This window comes from Oncorhynchus masou, chromosome 12 (assembly GCF_036934945.1).
Source record: "Oncorhynchus masou masou isolate Uvic2021 chromosome 12, UVic_Omas_1.1, whole genome shotgun sequence".
NCBI classification, from domain to species: domain Eukaryota; kingdom Metazoa; phylum Chordata; class Actinopteri; order Salmoniformes; family Salmonidae; genus Oncorhynchus; species Oncorhynchus masou.
This window is the reverse complement of record NC_088223.1, coordinates 50467462-50487278: the sequence shown is the minus strand read 5'-3', so window position 1 is coordinate 50487278 and position 19817 is coordinate 50467462. Positions and strand designations below refer to the sequence as shown.

The window sequence follows — 19817 nt, the reverse complement described above, 5'->3', positions numbered from 1 at the left end:
ATGACAGATGTGGTGTACTCCTCAATGCCATTGGAGGAATCCCAGAACATATTCCAGTCTGTTCTAGCAAAACAGTCCTGTAGTTTAGCATCTGCTTCGTCTGACCACTTTTTTTATTGATGTAATCCCTAGTGCTTCCTGCTTAAATATTTGCTTGTAAGCAGGATGGAATTAGAGCTTTGTATGCATCTCTGTGTGTGGAGTATATAGGTGGTCCAGAGTTCTTTTCCTCTGGGTACACATTCAACATGCTGATAGAAATTTGGTAAAACTGATTTAAGTTCCCCCGCATTAAAGTCCCCGGGCTACAAGGAGCGCCGCCTCTGGGTGCGTGTATTCTTATGGCGGAATATAGCTCATTCAATGCTATCTTAGTGCCAACCTCTGGCTGAGGTGGTATGTAAAACAGCTACGAAGAATACAGATGAGAGCTCTCTCTAGGTAGTGCTTATCATTATATACTCAACCGCAGGCGGGCAATGGCTCGAGACTTCCTTAGATATTGTGCACCAGCTGTTATTTACAAAAATACATAGTCTGCTGTCCCTCGTCTTACCAGACGCCGCTGTTCTATCCTGCTGGTACATTGTATAACCAGCCAGTATGTTGATATTGTCGTCGTTCAGCCATGACTCCGTGATGTTACCGCTTTTAATGTCCCGTTGGTAGTTTAATCTTCCCCGTAACTCGACAATTTTATTGTCCAAAGATTGCACGTTTGCTTGCAGAATTGAGGGGTTTATTTGATTGCCTTCTAATTCTCAGAAGGCAGCCCGCTTTCCGGCCTCTCCACAATCACCTGACCTCAACCCAATTGACATGGTTTGGGATGAGTTGGACCGCAAAGTGAAGAAAAAGCAGCCAACAAGTGCTCAGCATATGTGGGAACTCCTTCAAGACTGTTGGAAAAGCATTCCAGATGAAGCTGGTTGAGAGAATGCCACGAGCGTGCAAGGGTGTCATCAAGGCAAAGGGTGGCTACTTTGAAGAATCTCAAATATATTTTGATTTGTTTAACACTTTTTTGGTTACTACATGATTCCATATGTGTTATTTCATAGTTTTGATGCCTTCAATATTATTCTACAATGTAGAAAATAGTATAAATAAACCCTTGAATGAGTTGGTGTGTCCAAACCTTTGACTGGTACTGTATATGTGCATGTTTATAAAAAGCTTGCCTTTATAAATACATTAAGGGTAGCAAATACTTTCCAAGGCACATGGTTTCCATTTGTAATGTGTCGCACCTCTGTTTATGTGTTTACTTATCAACACACAGACTAACCATGTCAGTATGACCAAGCAGAGTCCCTTTCAAAGTAGGTGGCCACTATACCTGTTTCATCGTTTGAGCTTGTGCACTTCAATTCTAAGACACAAACATATATCGAGTACACATGCTGACAGTGGAATCTTTGCGTGTGATGAACAAAAGCCAAAGGTCTACTATTTTTTTATTGTCTTAGTATGAAAGAACATCCTGAAAAGACGGGGAGATGTGACTTTCTTGGCCACAGTTGTTTCTTGGCCACAGTTGTTTCTTGCCCACAGTTGTTTCTTGGCCATTGTTGATTACCATAAGGTGAAACAAAAAGACGTCTGGGAAGGCCATTGTGTGTGTTTCTCAACAGCGAATCACGGACACTTCCTCCGTCTGTGGAGCAGCTGCGTTATCCCGCCCCTCCACGGCTCTCCTTCTCTGGTTCCCAGGCTGACCCTCAGAGGTCTTCAAAATGGACGACACGCACACAACAATTTCTTTATGTCAAATCAAAACATATACACAGGTTGACAAATATACAGCTGTTTAACATTGGTTTTCTATCTGATTGAGTAAAAAGACTAGATACAGATCAATATATTAATGCAGGCCTATGTGCCCCCGAAGAGAGTTTGCACGGAGGTTGTCCTTTAGCCACCATACATATCAGGTTGATGGGGTGGGCGGATGTAGGAGGAGCAAGCATGTCACAATCATGGCAGTTCCCTAAGAAGGATGGTTCTCATCATTGACTAGAGCCTATGCTATGAGAATGCATGTACAATATTGACGGCATTCAAGCCGAGATAAATGCATATAGCTCAAACTACAGAAAAAACACAAACTCGTTCAGCAGTGGATCCAAGTCCACATAACCAAACGCAAAAGCCACCACACAGCTCTTATGGCCTCACCATAACAACAGCAGTTTAGACTGTAATACATGCATGGTCTGATCAGTGACAGAACAGTGAATATCGGTAAATTCATGTCTCTGTTGTCACTAAACAGAATGCATTGCTTCCTTTCTCATTTACTGCTATTGTGGGCTCAATGCATGTCATGATAAGGGGTTTGAACAGTGATGGTGTGAGCCATGTGAACAGCCAGAACTCTATGTATATGCTACAGGCTAGTAAAACAGACATCCATCACTGAAGTCATTAAACCCACTGGGCACAGACGTCCATTCAACGTCTATTCCGCGTTGGTGCCGCGTCATTTTGTTGAAATGGCGTGGAAACAACATTGAAAGGGCGTGGAATCGACATTGGTTCTACCAATGTGCGCCCAGTGGGAAGTGCTTTAAGAAATGATTGTCCGTTTCCCTCAGGCATATCTAATGGTGCTTATTGTGGGGTGGTGGGGTCAGTGGTGAAGAAGGGAACTGTGTGGAGTGGACGCACAGCTTATTTGAGTTGCTCGTCGGGGGCAGGGATCTTCTCCAGGCTGGGCTCCACGCCCCAGATCTCCCGGGCGTACTGGGAAATGGTGCGGTCGCTGGAGAATTTACCACAGCCTGCAATGTTATGGATCACCATCTTGGTCCATTCCTTGGGATTCTGTTTTTAGAGAGAGGGACAGACAGGATGGAAGGAAAGATAACAAGGAGATCAATATTTGATAAGGTATGGACGGATACCTGAACCAGGCAACCTATGTTGTTTAGCCATAACACTGACCTTGTACAGTTCGTTGACCTTGTCCTGACACTTGATGTAGGATTCGTAGTCAGCAAACACCTTGAACCTGTGCATAAAACATTAGATAAGAATACGTTGAACAAAATGCTTGTGCGTGCATGTGTGCATGTGTGCATGTGTGTGTATGTGTGTGTGATTACCTGTCGTGGTGCATCAGCAGGTCCACAAGTTCCTTGAAGAGGTCTGGCTGCTTATGGCTGAAGAAGCCACCAGCGATCTGGTCCATGGCCTGTTTCAGCTCGGGAATACGGTTGTAGTACTCAGAGGCGTGGTATCTGTGCAAGACAAAGGCCAGTATTTAAAGCACGCTGTTCTGATTGTCGTGTTCCCCAGGTTGTTTTTGTTTCGATTATCTTAAACAGAAAAACATACAGTATGTTGAGATTGATATTTCTTATACAAGGGAGACCTGGCCAAACAGTATCTACACCTTGCCACTTGTGTATCTGTTAATAGAATTATATGATTAGAATTATTAGAATATTACCCTCTGAAACCATAACTCTGAAACCATATGATTGTATAAAATTGATTACAATCATTCGACTATTTTAATGCTGTGTGTGATTTAGTCAGTAGAATTATATCTGAGAGTGTAGTTCGTAGTCAGAATTAATGTTTTGGTGACAATATATCTAGTAACGGACTGTCTGAGCAAGATTCAGGGCCGACCTTGGCTGGGCCACTGAGAACTTCCCAGGGTCTCGGCACTGAGAACTTCCCAGGGTCTCTCCCTATGTCGGCTGGGTAGCAGGACAGTGTGGGCGTAGGATAACTAATGTTTTGTGTGGAAGTATGTGTGTCACTATAAAATGAAGGTCTTTGTACGGTGCACGCCAGAACGTTCCCGCAAATAAACCTTTTTGACTATTTTAGCTGGGCCTCCGTCTGTTTCATTTGACCAGGATCTTACAAATTCTGGTTTGCAGACAGAGTAATATTAATTAAATTGGATTATGTACCTTGAGAACATAATTCTCTTATCAGTATCGGACTCTGGCAGAGCCTGTCCCCTCTCTGTGTCCCCCTCCTCCACAGCACTCCCATTCCCGTGGATCAGTTTCTCTTTGCCTCCCTGTCCCTACTCTAACCCACTGTCTCTTCTCCCTCCCTGTCCCCATGTCCACGTCTTCCTGCTCACCCTTTGCCGGCGTCCATTGCGTCCACATCCTCCACCCTCATGCCGAAGATGAAGAGGTTCTTCTCTCCGGCCTCCTCGGCCATCTCCACGTTGGCTCCGTCCATGGTGCCGATGGTCAGAGCGCCGTTCAGCATGAATTTCATGTTGCCAGTGCCAGAGGCCTCTGTGCCAGCTGTAGAGATCTGCTCAGACAGGTCAGCAGAGGGAATGGCTGGGAGGGGACAAGGAGTGTGAGGGAAATGATAAGCGTGGGGAAAAACGGAGAGAGAGGGAAGAGAGAAAAGGAAAGATGGATGGAGGGATACAGTACAAGAGGAGCGCGGGTAAACGAGGGTAGACGAGGGTAAACTACACATTATACCAGAGACCCATGGGGTTATGGGTTAGTCGGTCACCTTTCTCAGCCAGGGTGACTCTGTAGTTCTCCAAGAAGATGACTTTGAGGCGGTCGCCGATCACGGGGTCGTGGTTGACAACCTCACCGATAGCTGTGATGAGACGGATGATCATCTTGGCTGTGTGGTATCCTGGGGCAGCCTGGGAGATGGGGGAGAGGGTGTTGCATAATGAGTTGTGGATGTCAGCTATTGTTCTATATTTACTTCCGGTAACTACACACTGTTACTGTGAAGGCTGAGGGCCGCCAAACATACCTTTCCTCCGACCATGATGGTTCTTGGGGTCCAGTGCTTGTTTGGCTCCTTCTTGATACCTGAGAAATAGATGTATATAATAAGACAGGTGTATAGTAGGAGTAGAGAGAGGTAGAAGCACAGAGAGAGAGGGAGAGAGAGTGCCAGGGAAGTACTAACGGTTGTAGTAGGTGATCATGTGCAGACAGTTGAGCAGCTGTCTCTTGTACTCGTGGATTCTTTTGACTTGAAAGTCAAACATGGACTGGGGGTTGATCTTGACCTTGTAGTGCTCCTCCAGGTGCACAGCGAACTTCAGCTTGTTCTCCTACATTAGGGAGGATATGATGGGGGCGTGAAGTAGGCACAGAACTTGTCAAATGACTTACAGTACTACCCACAGGTGGCTGATGGCACTTTAACTGGGAAGGACGGACCCATAGTAATGGCTGGAACGGAATTAATGGAATGATAGCAAACACATCAAATACATGGTTTCTATGTGTTGGATACCATTCCATTCACTTCATTCCTGCCATTATTATGAGCCGTCCTCCCCTCACCAGCCTACAGTATCTTGGACTCACCTGCTTGATTTTGGCGATGTCACGGATGAAAGCATCATCATTAATGAACTTCAACAGTTTCTTCAGCTGGTCGAGGTCACGGACAAACTCCTCTCCAATTCTCTGACAAAAGAGATGACATTAAAAAGGTTAGCGTGCAAGTATCAGGTTACTGGCGCTCTCATCATGAACAGAAACATCTATTTTGCAACACTGATATTATAAACATACGGTCAAAATGATTTCAAATGTATGGCTACTTCCAATGCAAAAGTCGTACTACTTTCTAAGTGTTTTTGCAACAGTTCCCCTACCTCTGCGATGACTTCAGCCAAGCCAGGGTTGCACATAACCAGCCAGCGACGGGGGGTGATGCCATTGGTCTTGTTCTGGAACTTGTGTGGGTCCAACTCATAAAAGTCCTTGAACCTGCACACAGAACACGCAGTAGCCCAAAATATATCAAAGTAGTTTGCTTCAACTCATCAAACTAAAATGTGCACGCATCAAATGACTAATCCATCGATTGACACCTGATGTGTCTGTGTTACTTTGAAATATTATGATTTTAAATGTGTAATTAGCTACCTATTGAGGGGGGGAACGGCTTAGGACCGTGATAGGTGGTTGTCTCTCTTAACTACCTTAAGCTGAAGGCACTAACTGTAAGTCGCTCTGGATAAGAGCGTCTGCTAAATGTGGAACATGTAATGTAGCCTAAATGTGATGTGTATGCGGTTTGTGTAGGACACGTACAGAGTGGCGATGAGGATCTCCGAGTGGATGCGGGCCACGCCGTTGACAGCATGGGATCCAACGATACACAGGTGAGCCATGTTGACTTTCTTGCATCCGCCCTCCTCAATCAGGGACATGCGGCGCAGACGATCGTTGTCGCCAGGGAACTTAGAGGCAACGTACTGGAGGGCGGAATTCAATAAACTTAGCCTCTAATAACATGTTGTGGTACATTAGCTCCGAGTTAGACAAAGCGCAAGGGGCACTGATCTGTAATAACACTTCCTATATGGCATCATTTGTCTTGCTGCCACCTGCCCGCACGTACGTACCTGCAGGAAGCGACGGTTGATCTCGAAGATGATCTCCAGGTGACGGGGCAGCAGGTGTTGGAACAGGTCAATGGGCCAGCGCTCCAGGGCCTCAGGCAGCACGGTGTGGTTTGTGTAGGCACAGGTACGGACACACACGTCCCAGGCCTGGAAACACAGAAGGACAGAGGTAAGATAATGGGATGTATTTACCTGGTGGTTCGTGACCCTCTCTTGATACAAGTAGGGCAAATGAATGGTAGTCTTAGCTTCACATTTGTTCTAAATATTTATTAGTAGTGTGTGCCAAGGCAGTAGAGAAGGATGGAGGACTACTCTTTTTGTATCTGTCCCATTATGGCGTCTTCTTCTACTACTTCTGAGTTGGTAAACAAACTGAAAGGGTGCATACTGCCACCTGGAGTGTGTTGTTTGAATAGGTATAAAGCCAAGGTCGGCGACTTAATGCCACCTGCACTTATGGAATGTTTGCTCAAGAGCATCATTCATTGGTATCCCTCCTGATGACCCGGATGGAATTATGTGATCATTCTTTAACCCATAAGAAGTCCCACCAAGTTTAATATCTCAAAGTTGTGAAAGTCTTCAATGGGTGCTGCCCATGCTAAAACAGGCTTTTGGGCCCTAGTTCTCTATGTATCTCGATGGCCCAAGCCAACACATTCTACTATGCTGGTCTTTGTTGCCCCCTCCTGGTATCATTACTGAAGTACAACTACATATGAAACGGTGTGGGCAGTAATACCGGATGTACTACTGTTCAGGGCAATAGAGCGCAATAGTAATGGTGTCTTTTTGTAGACACTAACTCTGCCATGGGTTTGAGGTGTTTGGATAAACGCTGAAAATAAGGTCTGTGGTAAACACAGGCTTAGGAGATCTGATACGTTTTGTTCCATGACATCATCTTCATCAGCTAACGTCGCTTTTTATGAATTTTGAAGCATTTATGTAATACATTTCAAAAAATCACAGACGTCATAATTCGATTCAAGTCTGTCTAACTGACTGATATCCCATAGAACATACAGTATAAGTTCTCATAAGCTTGTGTTAACTTCAAACCTTATTTTCTGCGTTTTATCCCAAAACCGTATTCTTCCCCCATTCATTTGCCCCATAGGGATGACTTAAAGAACCAGAGTTAACTCATTTCCTTCTTTTTTTTAGGACTACAAGCTGGCGAGCTCTATGAAAGTCATTCAGTCTACCTAGTCAGAACCTCGTCTTCTCCTCCACTCACCTTGTCCCAATCCAGCTTCTCCTCATCAACCAGTACCCTCATCAGCTCAGGAATGGCCATAGCAGGGTGAGTGTCATTCAGCTGGATGGCAACCTGGATGCGACAGACATTAAAATCACAGCATAACTATACTGACACAGCATAACTTTCGAAGTTACCACCAATATAAACACAGAGGTGCACAAGTACGAATGCAACACCACCACATCAGAACAAGACATCAACAAAAAGGATGCCTAAGCCAGTGACATGAAGACATAAAGTGAAATGGAGACATCTTAAGTGTACGTTTGAATCACCACTCGGGAGTTCTCACTTTGCTGGGCAGCTGGGCGAAGTCTGTGCGGACGATCTCTCTGGAGCCAAACTTGGAGGCCTTGAAACGACGGACGATGTCCTGAAGGGTGGCGGCCACCACAAAGTACTCCTGCTTCAGCCGCAGCTCCTTGCCCTCGAAGAACTGGGGAGGAAGACACATAGAGGTGAGCCCAGACTCACCTGTCATATCTGTCTGTCGCCATCTTGAGGGCTTCACAATCAGTGGAGGCTGCTGAGGGGAGGACGGCTCACAATAATGGTTGGAATGGAGTAGATGGAATGGCGACTATTTGATACCATTCCACTGACTCCGCTCCAGTCATTACCACGAGCCACGTCCTCCCCAATTAAGGTGCCACCAACCTCCTGTGATCACAATACATAAGATTTCAAATTCCCGTAAATGCCACTCCTTTTTTTAAGAGAAGAAATACAGAGTATAGAGCAGACCTGTCACAATGTATTCTAACGTGTATCTATACTATCTATATACTGTATATAATCAAAACCGACACTGCACTTGGATTTTAGAGAGAAATTCAGACATATTCTTACGTTATCATTGGGGTACAGCACACGGGAAATGTTCTCGCATAAGTTTCTGTCCAACACAGCCTGAATGTACCCACCAATGTTGACTGTTGGAGACAAGGAAAAATACACCCTCAGGGCAACGGTTCCCAGCAGCCAATTATGTAACATGACTTACATGAGTAATGTTAGCAATTTGCAGATCTAGCAAACTAAGCACATGAAATGGTGGATTGCAGCCAGTCAAGGCGAAAAACATGTATTCAAGCAACGCATATATAGTGCCTTGGCCTCTGTAAGACACTTACAGTCTTTCAGGTTGAAGTCGCATGGGGCCTTTGCAGACCACAGTCTCATGGTGTTGACAATGTTGTTTCTGTACCCGGGGATAGGGGTGTCATATGGCAGAGCCAACACGACCTGTCAACACAATTACACGAGACTGAGATTAGAGACACCTGCCAACCGAATCCATATTCATTGATGATTGATTCAATGATGGTTCATTGAAGATTTAATGATGGTTTATTGATGATTCAATGATCATTCAATGATGGTTCCTTGTTGGCATCCAGTGCCATATCAACTTGTTTTTCATCTCCCTTTTCAAACACACTCACACACACACACACACACACACACACACACACACACACACACACACACACACACACACACACACACACACACACACACACACACACACTCACTCACTCACTCACTCACTCACTCACTCACTCACTCACTCACTCACTCACTCACTCACTCACTCACTCGTCTTCCTCATATGCACCCTCAATCTCACCCCCAACCCCTGCCCTTTATTCACCTGAGTGTCAACCCATTTCACACCATCTGGGGTGTGCTCGGTTCTGCCATAGAACTTGACGGGGCGCATGTACTCGGGTCGGGCCTTCTCCCAGGGGTTGCCGTAACGCAGCCAGTCATCAGCCTCCTCAACCTGCCAATCATTCGGTTATATAACAGTCTGTTGGGCACTTTCAGCGAAACAAGTTGTTTCACAGTACTTCCTTCTGTCTTATGGTCTGGAAATGATGGGGAAAAGCACCCCGGAAGCATATGAGCGTACATTACCTGCCATCCATTGACGATCTTCTGGTTAAAGATGCCAAACTCATAGCGGATACCGTATCCATATGCAGCCAGACCCAGAGAAGCCATAGAGTCCAGGAAGCATGCTGAGGAAAGGCTTAGGTTAGGCTATGTTTCTGATCCTGTTTATACCGTTTGTATCATGTTTAGATCCTTCTGGTGATCTAAACTGTCTAAGGCACAAGAATGTCACACTCTCCGTGAGAGGAGGTAACGAGGCAGCTTACCGGCAAGACGTCCAAGACCACCGTTTCCGAGGCCTGCGTCCTCCTCCATGTCCTCCAGCTCCTCCATGTCTAGACCCAGCTACGGAACAGAGGGGCTCAGGTCAAGCCAAGTTCAAACCACAGCTCTGTGGCAATGGCATTCAGTTTAAACAGAGCCGGATTGGTGCCAATAATATGGTTAAATGTGCTTTGGAATCTTGTCCTGGTCACTCTCTTACTGGAGCACAATTGGCAGTTAGTAAAGGCCAAGTGCAGTCAAAAAAACGTGATTTTTTTCTGTGTTTTAGGTATCTTTCCACGCAATCAGGTTGGAATAATACTGTGTAGTTGGGAAATACTGTGTAGTTGGGGAAAAGACCTTCGTGTAAGAGCTGTTTGGAAAGGCCGCCTGAAATGTCAGCCTGTTTTGGTTGGATGGAGTTTTGGCCTGCCTGGTGTCAACACCAGACATGCCAAAATACATGAATAAACCAATAAGAAAGAGAGTTCCAAAACTCTTTGCCAATAACCGCTCGTTTTCAGTTTCCCCCTGCCCACTCAAACCACTCCCAGACAGCCCTAGCAAAATTATTGCTTGAAAAATTGCTCTTTTCTCAGAAGCTAATTTTTGTTTCTTTTTGACCATTTGAATTGAAAACAATCACGATAAGGTAATTAATTGTTACCCAAAAATGATTTGATATTGAGGTAAAAACGGCTGCATTGGACCTTTAACATCCACCCACAACCTCCAGTCTTTAGTCACAGGCACACGACAAACTCTTCTTCAGTTTATTCCTTTCAGCTAGACCTTGAGTCAAATTATAAAATTAAGTTGTTTGTTACACAAGGTGCAGTCAGTTTGACTGCCCCGGGTTAGCTACAGCAATGAAAATCCATGACATGATGTACGGATGTGAGCATCCCTCACCTGGTATACGGCCTCATCACAGGCGTTTTCCAGTGCCAGGTTCACCATGGTGTTCTGCAGGGTGCGGCCCATGTAGAACTCCAGGGAGATGTAGTACACACGCTGAGGACAGGGGAGGAAGGGGAGAGTGAAATGAGAGGGACACCATGGGACAGCTAACACTCTCTAGCCGTACAAGTAATACCCAATTAGTCACAGTCTGTTGCTGAACCCAAATGTTGACACACGTTTTACGAGTCGGACATAGCAATATTTCACTGTAGGGGCACCCATTCAAACTGTCTAGGAAATTCCTAGAATATTTTTGGGACTTTTCATGTTCTGCCATTAGAAAGGAGCATGTGGAAATCTGACACCTGAGCCTTAGTTTAGCCTTTGAAATGTCACGTTTTCTCTCTTGGTGTTTTACAGGGAGGACTGACACTCTCAGGCAGAGGAATAAGAGGTGCAAGAGGCGAGAGAATGTGATAGAGAGCAGGGAGGAGGGGGGGGACTACGGGAGACAGATTGCTGTTGGTGTTACGTAACACTGGCATTTTGGCATAGGTAAAAATAGCTTCAGCTGGGGTTGTTGTAAAGGTTAGTCTGAGTGTGATACCCATGAATAGTGAAAGAGAGAGATCTGAAAAATTAATTGTATCAGGGAATTGATACAGTAGTGTAAATATGTAGAGAGCTAATTTACCAAATGTAATAAATTACTTAAAGGGACATTTAAAAAATGTATCATCTCCAGCACCACCCCAACATCAACATATGTGAAAATGGCAGAACCTCATGATTGTAACTAATTATGAGTTGGCATTGCCCGCTAATTGTTTGATGAAGTCATTGGAAACACTTGTTTCCCTCTACATTTTTTATTACAAAACGCACCATCTTGTAAAAATGTGTGCAAATCGAGCAAATGTGTACGAAACAAATATGACCATCTATCACAAAATTAGTCATCATTTGGATACATTGGGTTAAAGCTGGGATCCGCATTAGGAAAAATAGCGCCTCTGGCCACCCAAGCGCATTTGGTATTGTTTTTTTTGTTTTTTTATTAAACTTCGGAGACGAGCTCCTACATCAAGGTATGAAAAATCTTTGCATGTACCCTTCACACCAAAAACCAATGGTTCTATATAGTGCCAAATAAGGGTTCTTTGACTTATAGCGGAAGCCTTTTTGGTGCCATTATAAAGAACCATGCTCAATAAGGTTGTAAATGGAACCTACATGGTGTTGTAAAGAACCCTTTCCTAAGGTTTTATAAAGAACCATTAAAAATAGTTTATATATATATATCAACAAAAAAGGGTTCCAATATGGTTACAACCTTTTGAGGACTATATAGAACCCTTTTTTATGCTTCTTTATACAATCTTTATAGAGAAAGGTTCTAAAAAAAAACTTTCTCAATCTTAAAGGTTATTTGAAAAAACAGACATATTTGAATTATTCTGCTTTAATAGCCATATTATATTGTTGAAATTCCAAAAGGATTTTATTATTTTGTCTATTAAAAAGTAGAATCAGGTGAGCTAGCTCTGGAACAGCTGGGGTTCCTGAGGAGAGAATTGAGAAGTACTTTGTCAAAAGTTCGCAATAGACACAAGGCCATACATGAGTCTTTCACAAGACACTGCCACTGGCAATAGACATAAAGTACATGTGACAGTATAACAGATTACATCAACTGGAAAGATACTCTCACTCACGGTTGCACAAAAAAAAAACTGGACGAAAACCACGCCCCAAAAGATTCTAATGAGCCGCCACACCTACATTTTTGCCCAGTGGGTTAATGTCTCTGTTTTCCCATCCAATAACACATCATATGCAGATTTATTAGATGCATTAGAATGTGCATATAAATGGTCGTTTATGGCATGTAAGGAGAAGAGCTCTCTAAGAGCTCTCTATGTTCTCGTACATTTAAACTCCTCCTGTTTTTTCTCAGATTAGGTGTCCTCTTGCCCTCCCTGCTCATATGGGTTTCTATCTTGACCTTTCTTTGAGGGAATAACTCATGACCTTTCAGAGAGGGACACCATAACCACCAGCTGACCTTGGATGAGGTGATAAAGAGAAGGTCAGAGGGCAAGTGCAATACAGGCAGCATCTTTCTGATGTAGAGTAATTACCCTAGTTGGTATAAACATGGTATTAACACACACAAATACCTATTATAGAAAGAGAATATTATATATGATTTTTGTGATACACATCTTTTTTTGTGTGTCAACATTTCTTATGGCTTTTGATCTTGTTGTACTGACTATGTCACTGTCGGTAAGGATTTATCATGAATAAGATAGACATGGAGATAAACATGGAAGATGCTGATTCATAACTAGATAGAAGGCTCCGTCTGATATAAACGAATCAATGAAGACATGGAAACAAAAGTTGTTCCCCATTACTTTACATTTGTTGATGTCAATTGGTATCTCTGCTACTCCTACAACTGTAGCTACAGTATATAGGCCCCTGTATTCACTATAGTATGTGTACAGGAGAGGAGGAGACAGAAGGTCACAGAGAGGTCTAGAATTACAACTCCCGATGGCCGAGGAGTGCTAGGGGATTGGAAATGTCATGGCGTAACATTACAGTGACATTAGAAGGTGATACCGTGTTCACGCAGCAATGCAACATTTGGCAAAGAGATTTTACCCAGGGACAGGGTCCTTCTGTGGACTTTGCTGGGGTTGACAAGGGAAAACCTAAAATCAGGCTTCAAATCTGTCATTTTCACTCAGTGTTAAGTAAAGAGTATACATTATGTATAATATGTGTCATATTAAATTGCCATGGCGATCAGACAATGTTTTAAACACATTTGTCCTAAGTTGGCATTGTTATCCTGCCAATACGTCTGGCCACTGGTACAGTATGCTTCTTACCTGAGGTCGGAGGTACACAATAATATATTCATGACTATAATATTGTGTAAATGCTCCAGAAATCAAAATGATTCAACCACCCCACTAGAGGCAATCAACAACCTCATTTCACTTCCGAATTGTTTGAATTAAAATATTTACAGATTAAGCAGTAAAGCATTTGTTACTTTATTTTATGTTACATTTAATTGAAATACAACGTAAGATATATTTTTGGGTATGCATTTTCAGGATACATGTGAAATATAAAACATTTGCAAAATAATACATAAAATATCTATTTAATACATTTTAATGTGTTTTCAGATGCATTTGAAATACATTTTGCAATATATGTACAAATGTATGATTTTTTATTTATTTGTACCTGTATAGGATACCCAGGACCACTAGAATATGTTATTTACTTGCTTACAATATGCCCCATTATATTGCCCACTGAATTCTGCATTATTTTGTGAAACCAAATGGAACATTTTTACATTTTATTCCATTTGTTATTTTCATTTCTATTGGTTTCTTGACTATTACATTCTATTCTATTTCATACTTTTTTTTATTCTGTTCTATGGGTTGTAGTAGGCTACAAGTGATACGAACATTACAATAGTTTAACTTACTTTTGGATCTTTCTCATAATAGTACTGTTGGGTTCTGATCCACCTGCCCACCAAGTGGTCGCGCACGGTGTTGGCGAGAGCAAAGTAGTAATCCCTTTTGGATGCCACATTTCTGTCCTTGACCAGTGTAAAATGGAGATGCCTGTTGAAAGCAAGCTTCAGTTCTGCCACATTTTCCACACCGGCAAGACCTCTCACGGAGATCTGCTTCTTTCTGTCGTGATCTGATAACGGTTTTGACATAATGCTACACTTGCGTCGGCTCTGATCCCGGCTCCCTTCTTATAATAAAATGACACTTCCACCCAGTTCAGACACTACCACAGAAGCAGCCACATGGATGGGTCATGTTCCCCTATTTATAGGAGGGATCATTACTATTGAGAAGAAGGCGGGGCGTACTCAAAATAGAGAGCCAATTACTACTCAGTCCCTATTATTCCATAGGAATATGTGTTGATTAGGCCTATTTCACGTCTTCAGTCTAGAAACTAAATGCATCTGAATTGAATTGTAAAGCGTACAGTACTCGTTGCAAATTAAAATCATTTATTTGGAGGCATATAAAACATGGGAGATGCAAAAGGTTTTCAGCTGGTTTAAAATGTAAAGTAATAGCTGTGAATTTGTTCTACTAGTCTGTGGCCAGACACCTCTAGTTATTTCTCTCTATTACACTGGGATGAAGAATTGTATCCTATTTGTATCTCTTCACTACAGCCCCCAGCGTGCCTTGCTCCTCCTCAGTCATTTTCCAGAGTCTCTGCAGTACTATCATGGAGCCCTGATCCATTAATAGCAGCTCTGACCCAGACCCAAAGGCCATGATATTTGAAAGGCATGTGTGGTTAATGTCAGGAGCCAGTAGTCAACACTTGTAGCCTGACACAAACCGAGCAAGACCACAGCTTCAGGGGAAAGGCAATATTTATTTGTGACCTTTCTACAGTAGGATGGTGTAGTCATTATTGTGTCTTCTCCCTGCAGTGAGGTTACTAACAGTAGAAGGTTTCATACTGAACAAGTGAATGAAGTTTTAAACTCTTAAAATATGTTAACCATTTGTGAAAGACCTCAAGAATTCAATATCTGAAAAGGGTAGAAAATAACAAGACGCAATACTTCACAACAATACATGTTACAAACAAGAGAACGGAAGGGTGACACCCGGCAGAGGTACTGGCAGGGAATGAGCCAAACCTTCCACATTTCCAACAACACAACCCCACTTTAAATTTACAAAACGATTGCGTTTCTTGTGAGATTAAATGATATTGTTTTAAATATAATATACAATACTTGCAACAATAAAAAACATGATTGTATTACATTTCAATTGCGGTCTTTGTTATTAATATCATGAAAGTGTACAGTACATGATGTACTCCAATGACTTCCAGTAGTTGACACCCTCCTTCACTGTAAAAAAAAAAAAGGTTGTTGTTTCAACTAATTATTATTAAGTAACTGGTTCCACAGGTTGTTGTTTCAACTAATTATTATTAAGTAACTGGTTCCACAGGTTGTTGTTTCAAATAATTATTATTAAGTAACTGGTTCCACAGGTTGTTGTTTCAACTAATTATTATTAAGTAACTGGTTCCACAGGTTGTTGTTTCAACTAATTATTATTAAGTAACTGGTTCCACAGGTTGTTGTTTGTTTACTCAACTTTTCGGTCCAAATGTTACCTGAACAAAAAGAATATTGTTTGAGAAAACATTCAGTCAACTTAAAATGATGTGTTTGCTTGTCTCGTATGTTCATTCAACTAGAAATTATTATTTGGGCATTTTCCCTAAAAAAATGATATGGAACTAATGACACACACAGTGCTTTTAACATAAAATGTTTTCAACTTACATATTTGACAAACATGATTACAATGTGCATGTTCATTTGTAAAGTCATCTCCTCACTTGGGATCTGAACACACAATCTCTTCTTTGACAATTTTCCAATCTTCCTCCTACGCCACAACTGTAGTACTCACTGTAGTAGGAAACAATGTGAGTATAACCACTGTAGTACTCACATTGTTTCCTAGCAAACATCAGTAGAATAGGGTCATGGGAAATGACCCCTTGGCCTGGACAGAGGGAGCAGGAAACTAGAGCTTGACAGCTTGGGCACAGTTACTGTCTGTTTGTGATTTTCTCTGAGTACATCAGCTCAAAAGGAATTTGTGTTATTTGATCATCCAATTAACTATATCTTCATAGTTATCTTGCAGATGCATTTAAAATATGTGAGAATACAAATATTCTCCAAACATGTCCTCTTGTTGTCATATGCATATGTTGGCATTTAACCTTTATTTAACTAGGCAAGTCAGTTAAGAACAAATTCTTATTTACAATGACGGCCTACAGAAAGGCAAGTTGTGAATATGGATGAGCAAGCATATGGTGAAAACACACAGACATACAGTACCGGTCAAGTTTGGACACCTACTCATTGCAGGGTTTTTCTTCATTTTTTAAAACTATTATTCATTGTAGAATAATAGTGAATACATCAAAACTATGAAATAACACATGGAATCGTGTAGTAACCAAAGAAAGTGTTAAACAAATCCAAATATATTTGACATTTGAGATTCTTCAAAGTAGCCTCTCTTTGCCTTGATGACAGTTTGCACGCTCTTGGCATTCTCTCAACCAGTTTCATGAAGTAGTCACCTGGAATGCATTTCAATTAACAGGGGTGCCTTGTTAAAAGTTAATTTGTGGAATTTCTTTCTTTCTTATTGCATTTGAGCCAATCAGTAGTGTTGTGACAAGGTAGGGTTGGTATACAGAAGATAGCCCTATTTGGTAAAAGACCAAGTCCATATTATTGCAAGAACAGTTCAAATAAGCAAAGTGAAATGACAGTCCATCACATGAAGGTCCGTCAATCTGGAAAATGTCAGTGCAGTTGCAAAAACTATCAAGCGCTATGAAACTGGCTCTCATGAGGACCGCCACAGGAAAGGAAGACCCAGAGTTACCTCTACTGCAGAGGATAAGTTCATTAGAGTTATCAGCCTAAGAAATTGCAGTCCAAATAAATGCTTCACAGAGTTCAAGTAACAGACACATCTCAACATAAAGTGTTTAGAGGAGACTGCGTGAATCAGGCCTTCATGATCTAATTGCTGCAGAGAAACCACTAATAAAGGACACCAATAAGAAGAAGAGACTTGCTTGGGCCAAGAAACACAAGCAATGGTCATTAGACCGGTGGAAATCTGTCCTTTGGTCTGATGAGTCCAATTTTTTTTTTCCAATTGCCTTGTCTTTGTGAGTAGATGATAGGATGATCTGTATGGTTCCCCCCGGGACACATGGAGTTGTCACGCCCTGGTCTTAGTATTTTGTGTTTTCTTTATTATTTTGGTTAGGCCAGTGTGTGACATGGGTAATTATGTGATTGGGAACCATATTTAGGCAGCCATATTCTTTGAGTGTTTTGTGGGTGATTGTTCCTGTCTCTGTGTTTGTTTGCACCAGATAGGCTGTTTAGGTTTTCGCGTTACGTTTCTTGTTTTGTATTGTTCGTGTTTATTCGTTTATTAATGTTACGAATCCCTTTTTTAGCCCGACAGTCTAGGGGGATGGTAATGAGACTCGTAACATAACTCATGCAAATTATTATTGTGACAAAGGAAAAGTGTGAACGAAATAAGCACGACAACTGAAATCTACTGTCAAACTCTAGGTTTATTTATAAACACACGGTAATGGAGGGAGCAGGAAAAGGGCTGGGCTGGACCCAAGGAAAGAAACAATAAGTATTCAAAAACATCCCTAAGCTAGACTGGCCTACTTTAACAACAGCTAACTAACTAACCAAAATACAGTGGGTGGTCCGCCCAGTTCTAACTAGTGTATTTAACAAAGTTCACCTACGGGTAGTGTATGCCCATGGGCGACTTGTCTTGGTTTCCCCTTTTCCACCAGCAATCAAAAACACAAACACCATAACCAAAAACAATACTCACAGGTGATGACAAAGTGCTATGAGGTGCTTAAACAAAAGAGAGGTTACGACACAAAGCGAGAGTGAAACACAGAGACCTACAGACATGGCATTTACAGAGAGATTGAGCTGGGCTGAGCTGGGCTGAGCTGGGCTGCAGAACAAACAAATGATGGGGTTTTTAAAACATGGGAAAGGAACTGTGATAGGTCAGGAAATAGGAGGAGGTGTGTCTTCTGATTGATTGTTGATTGTTGACTGATTGGGGAGTGATGATTTTCACCTGAGAGGGGAGAAGGAGAGAAAAGAAACACACACACAGGATAACTGTATCCGTAACACTCCCACCCTTAAAAGAGCAACCCTAGGGGTTGCGACTACAGTATTTCAATGAATACTCCCAACAAAGCAACAACCTTGCAAAACATGCAGAAATCATTTTCACACACGAGACAAAGCATCTGCCAACACATTATCAGAACCCTTTTTGTGGCGGATCTCCAAATTATAATTTTGTACAATCAGCGCCCAACGCATAAGGCGCTGGTTCTGGTTGTACATTCGGTGGAGAAAAACTAAGGGGTTATGGTCAGTATATACAATCACGGGTAGGGCACTGGAACCAATATATACTTCAAAGTATTGCAGAGCCAACAACAAAGCAAGAGCTTCTTGTTCTATTGTCGCATAGTTTGTTTGACATTTATTAAATTTACGTGAAAAATAACAAACGGGATGATCCACTCCACTCTTGTCCTGCTGCAGTAGAACAGCACCAGCACCTCTGGCACTAGCATCTACCTCAAGTTTGAACGGTTGTTCAAAATCTGGAGCAGCAAGTACAGGTGTACTACATAAGAGTGCTTTCGCTGATTCAAAAGCTCTCTTACAATCAGGGGACCACACAAATGATCTAGCCGGACTAAGCAAATCGGTCAATGGAGCAACTACCGCAGAGAAATTTTTACAGAAGCTACGGTAGTAGCCAACCATCCCTAAAAAGCGGCGTAGCTCTCGTCTGGTGGTAGGTGCAGGGAATGCAGTTATAGCCAAGACCTTGGCATTAACAGGGCGCACCTGTCCATGGCCAACCTCTTTACCGAGATAGGTAACAGTAGCCTTCCCAAACTCGCACTTTGCCAAGTTCACGGTTAGAGAAGCAGCTGCCAACCGTTCACATACTACCCTTATCGAGTCAACATGATCTGACCACTCAGACGAATAAATCACTAGGTCATCAAGGTATGCACTACAATTAGGAACGCCAGCTAATACGGAGTTAACCAGTCGTTGGAAGGTGGCTGGTGCATTTCGCATCCCAAAAGCCATGACTGAGTACTGTAGGAAGTTGTCTGGGGTCACAAAGGCAGAAATCTCAGAAGCACGTGAAGTTAACGGAACCTGCCAGTAACCTTTTAAGAGGTCTAACTTAGTTACATACTTAGCAGCACCAATTGTGTCGATACAGTCGTCCAGTCGGGGTAACGGGAACGAATCTGGCATAGTGACAGAATTTACCTTTCGATAATCCGTACATAACCTGGACGTACCATCAGGTTTAGGAACCAAAATGCAAGGAGAACTCCAAGGGCTTGAACTTGGCTTAGCCAGGTCATTCTCCA

General features: G+C 42.4%; 1 protein-coding gene across 3 annotated transcripts; it reads right to left on the bottom strand.

Moving 5' to 3' along the window:
- Positions 1–1055: 1055 nt before the first annotated feature.
- On the bottom strand, positions 1056–14562 carry LOC135550300 (glycogen phosphorylase, muscle form-like). 3 transcript variants are annotated; one of them, XM_064980970.1, is made up of 21 exons: positions 14233–14562; positions 10719–10820; positions 9809–9887; positions 9564–9667; positions 9298–9429; positions 8777–8888; positions 8493–8575; positions 7936–8079; positions 7620–7712; positions 6377–6523; positions 6063–6226; positions 5621–5735; positions 5328–5429; positions 4921–5068; positions 4762–4820; positions 4504–4645; positions 4109–4319; positions 3108–3242; positions 2947–3013; positions 2671–2826; positions 1058–1761 (listed from the first exon to the last, which is right to left on the bottom strand). In XM_064980970.1, the coding sequence occupies exons 1-20, from the start codon at positions 14473–14475 to the stop codon at positions 2674–2676; spliced, it is 2535 nt and encodes an 844-aa protein (XP_064837042.1). In that variant the 5' UTR covers positions 14476–14562; the 3' UTR covers positions 1058–1761; positions 2671–2673. The 3 variants fall into 3 exon arrangements, with proteins under 3 accessions (XP_064837041.1, XP_064837042.1, XP_064837043.1); XM_064980971.1 differs by having other exon boundaries at positions 1058–1729; positions 14233–14552; XM_064980969.1 differs by having other exon boundaries at positions 1056–2826; positions 14233–14552.
- Positions 14563–19817: the final 5255 nt, after the last annotated feature.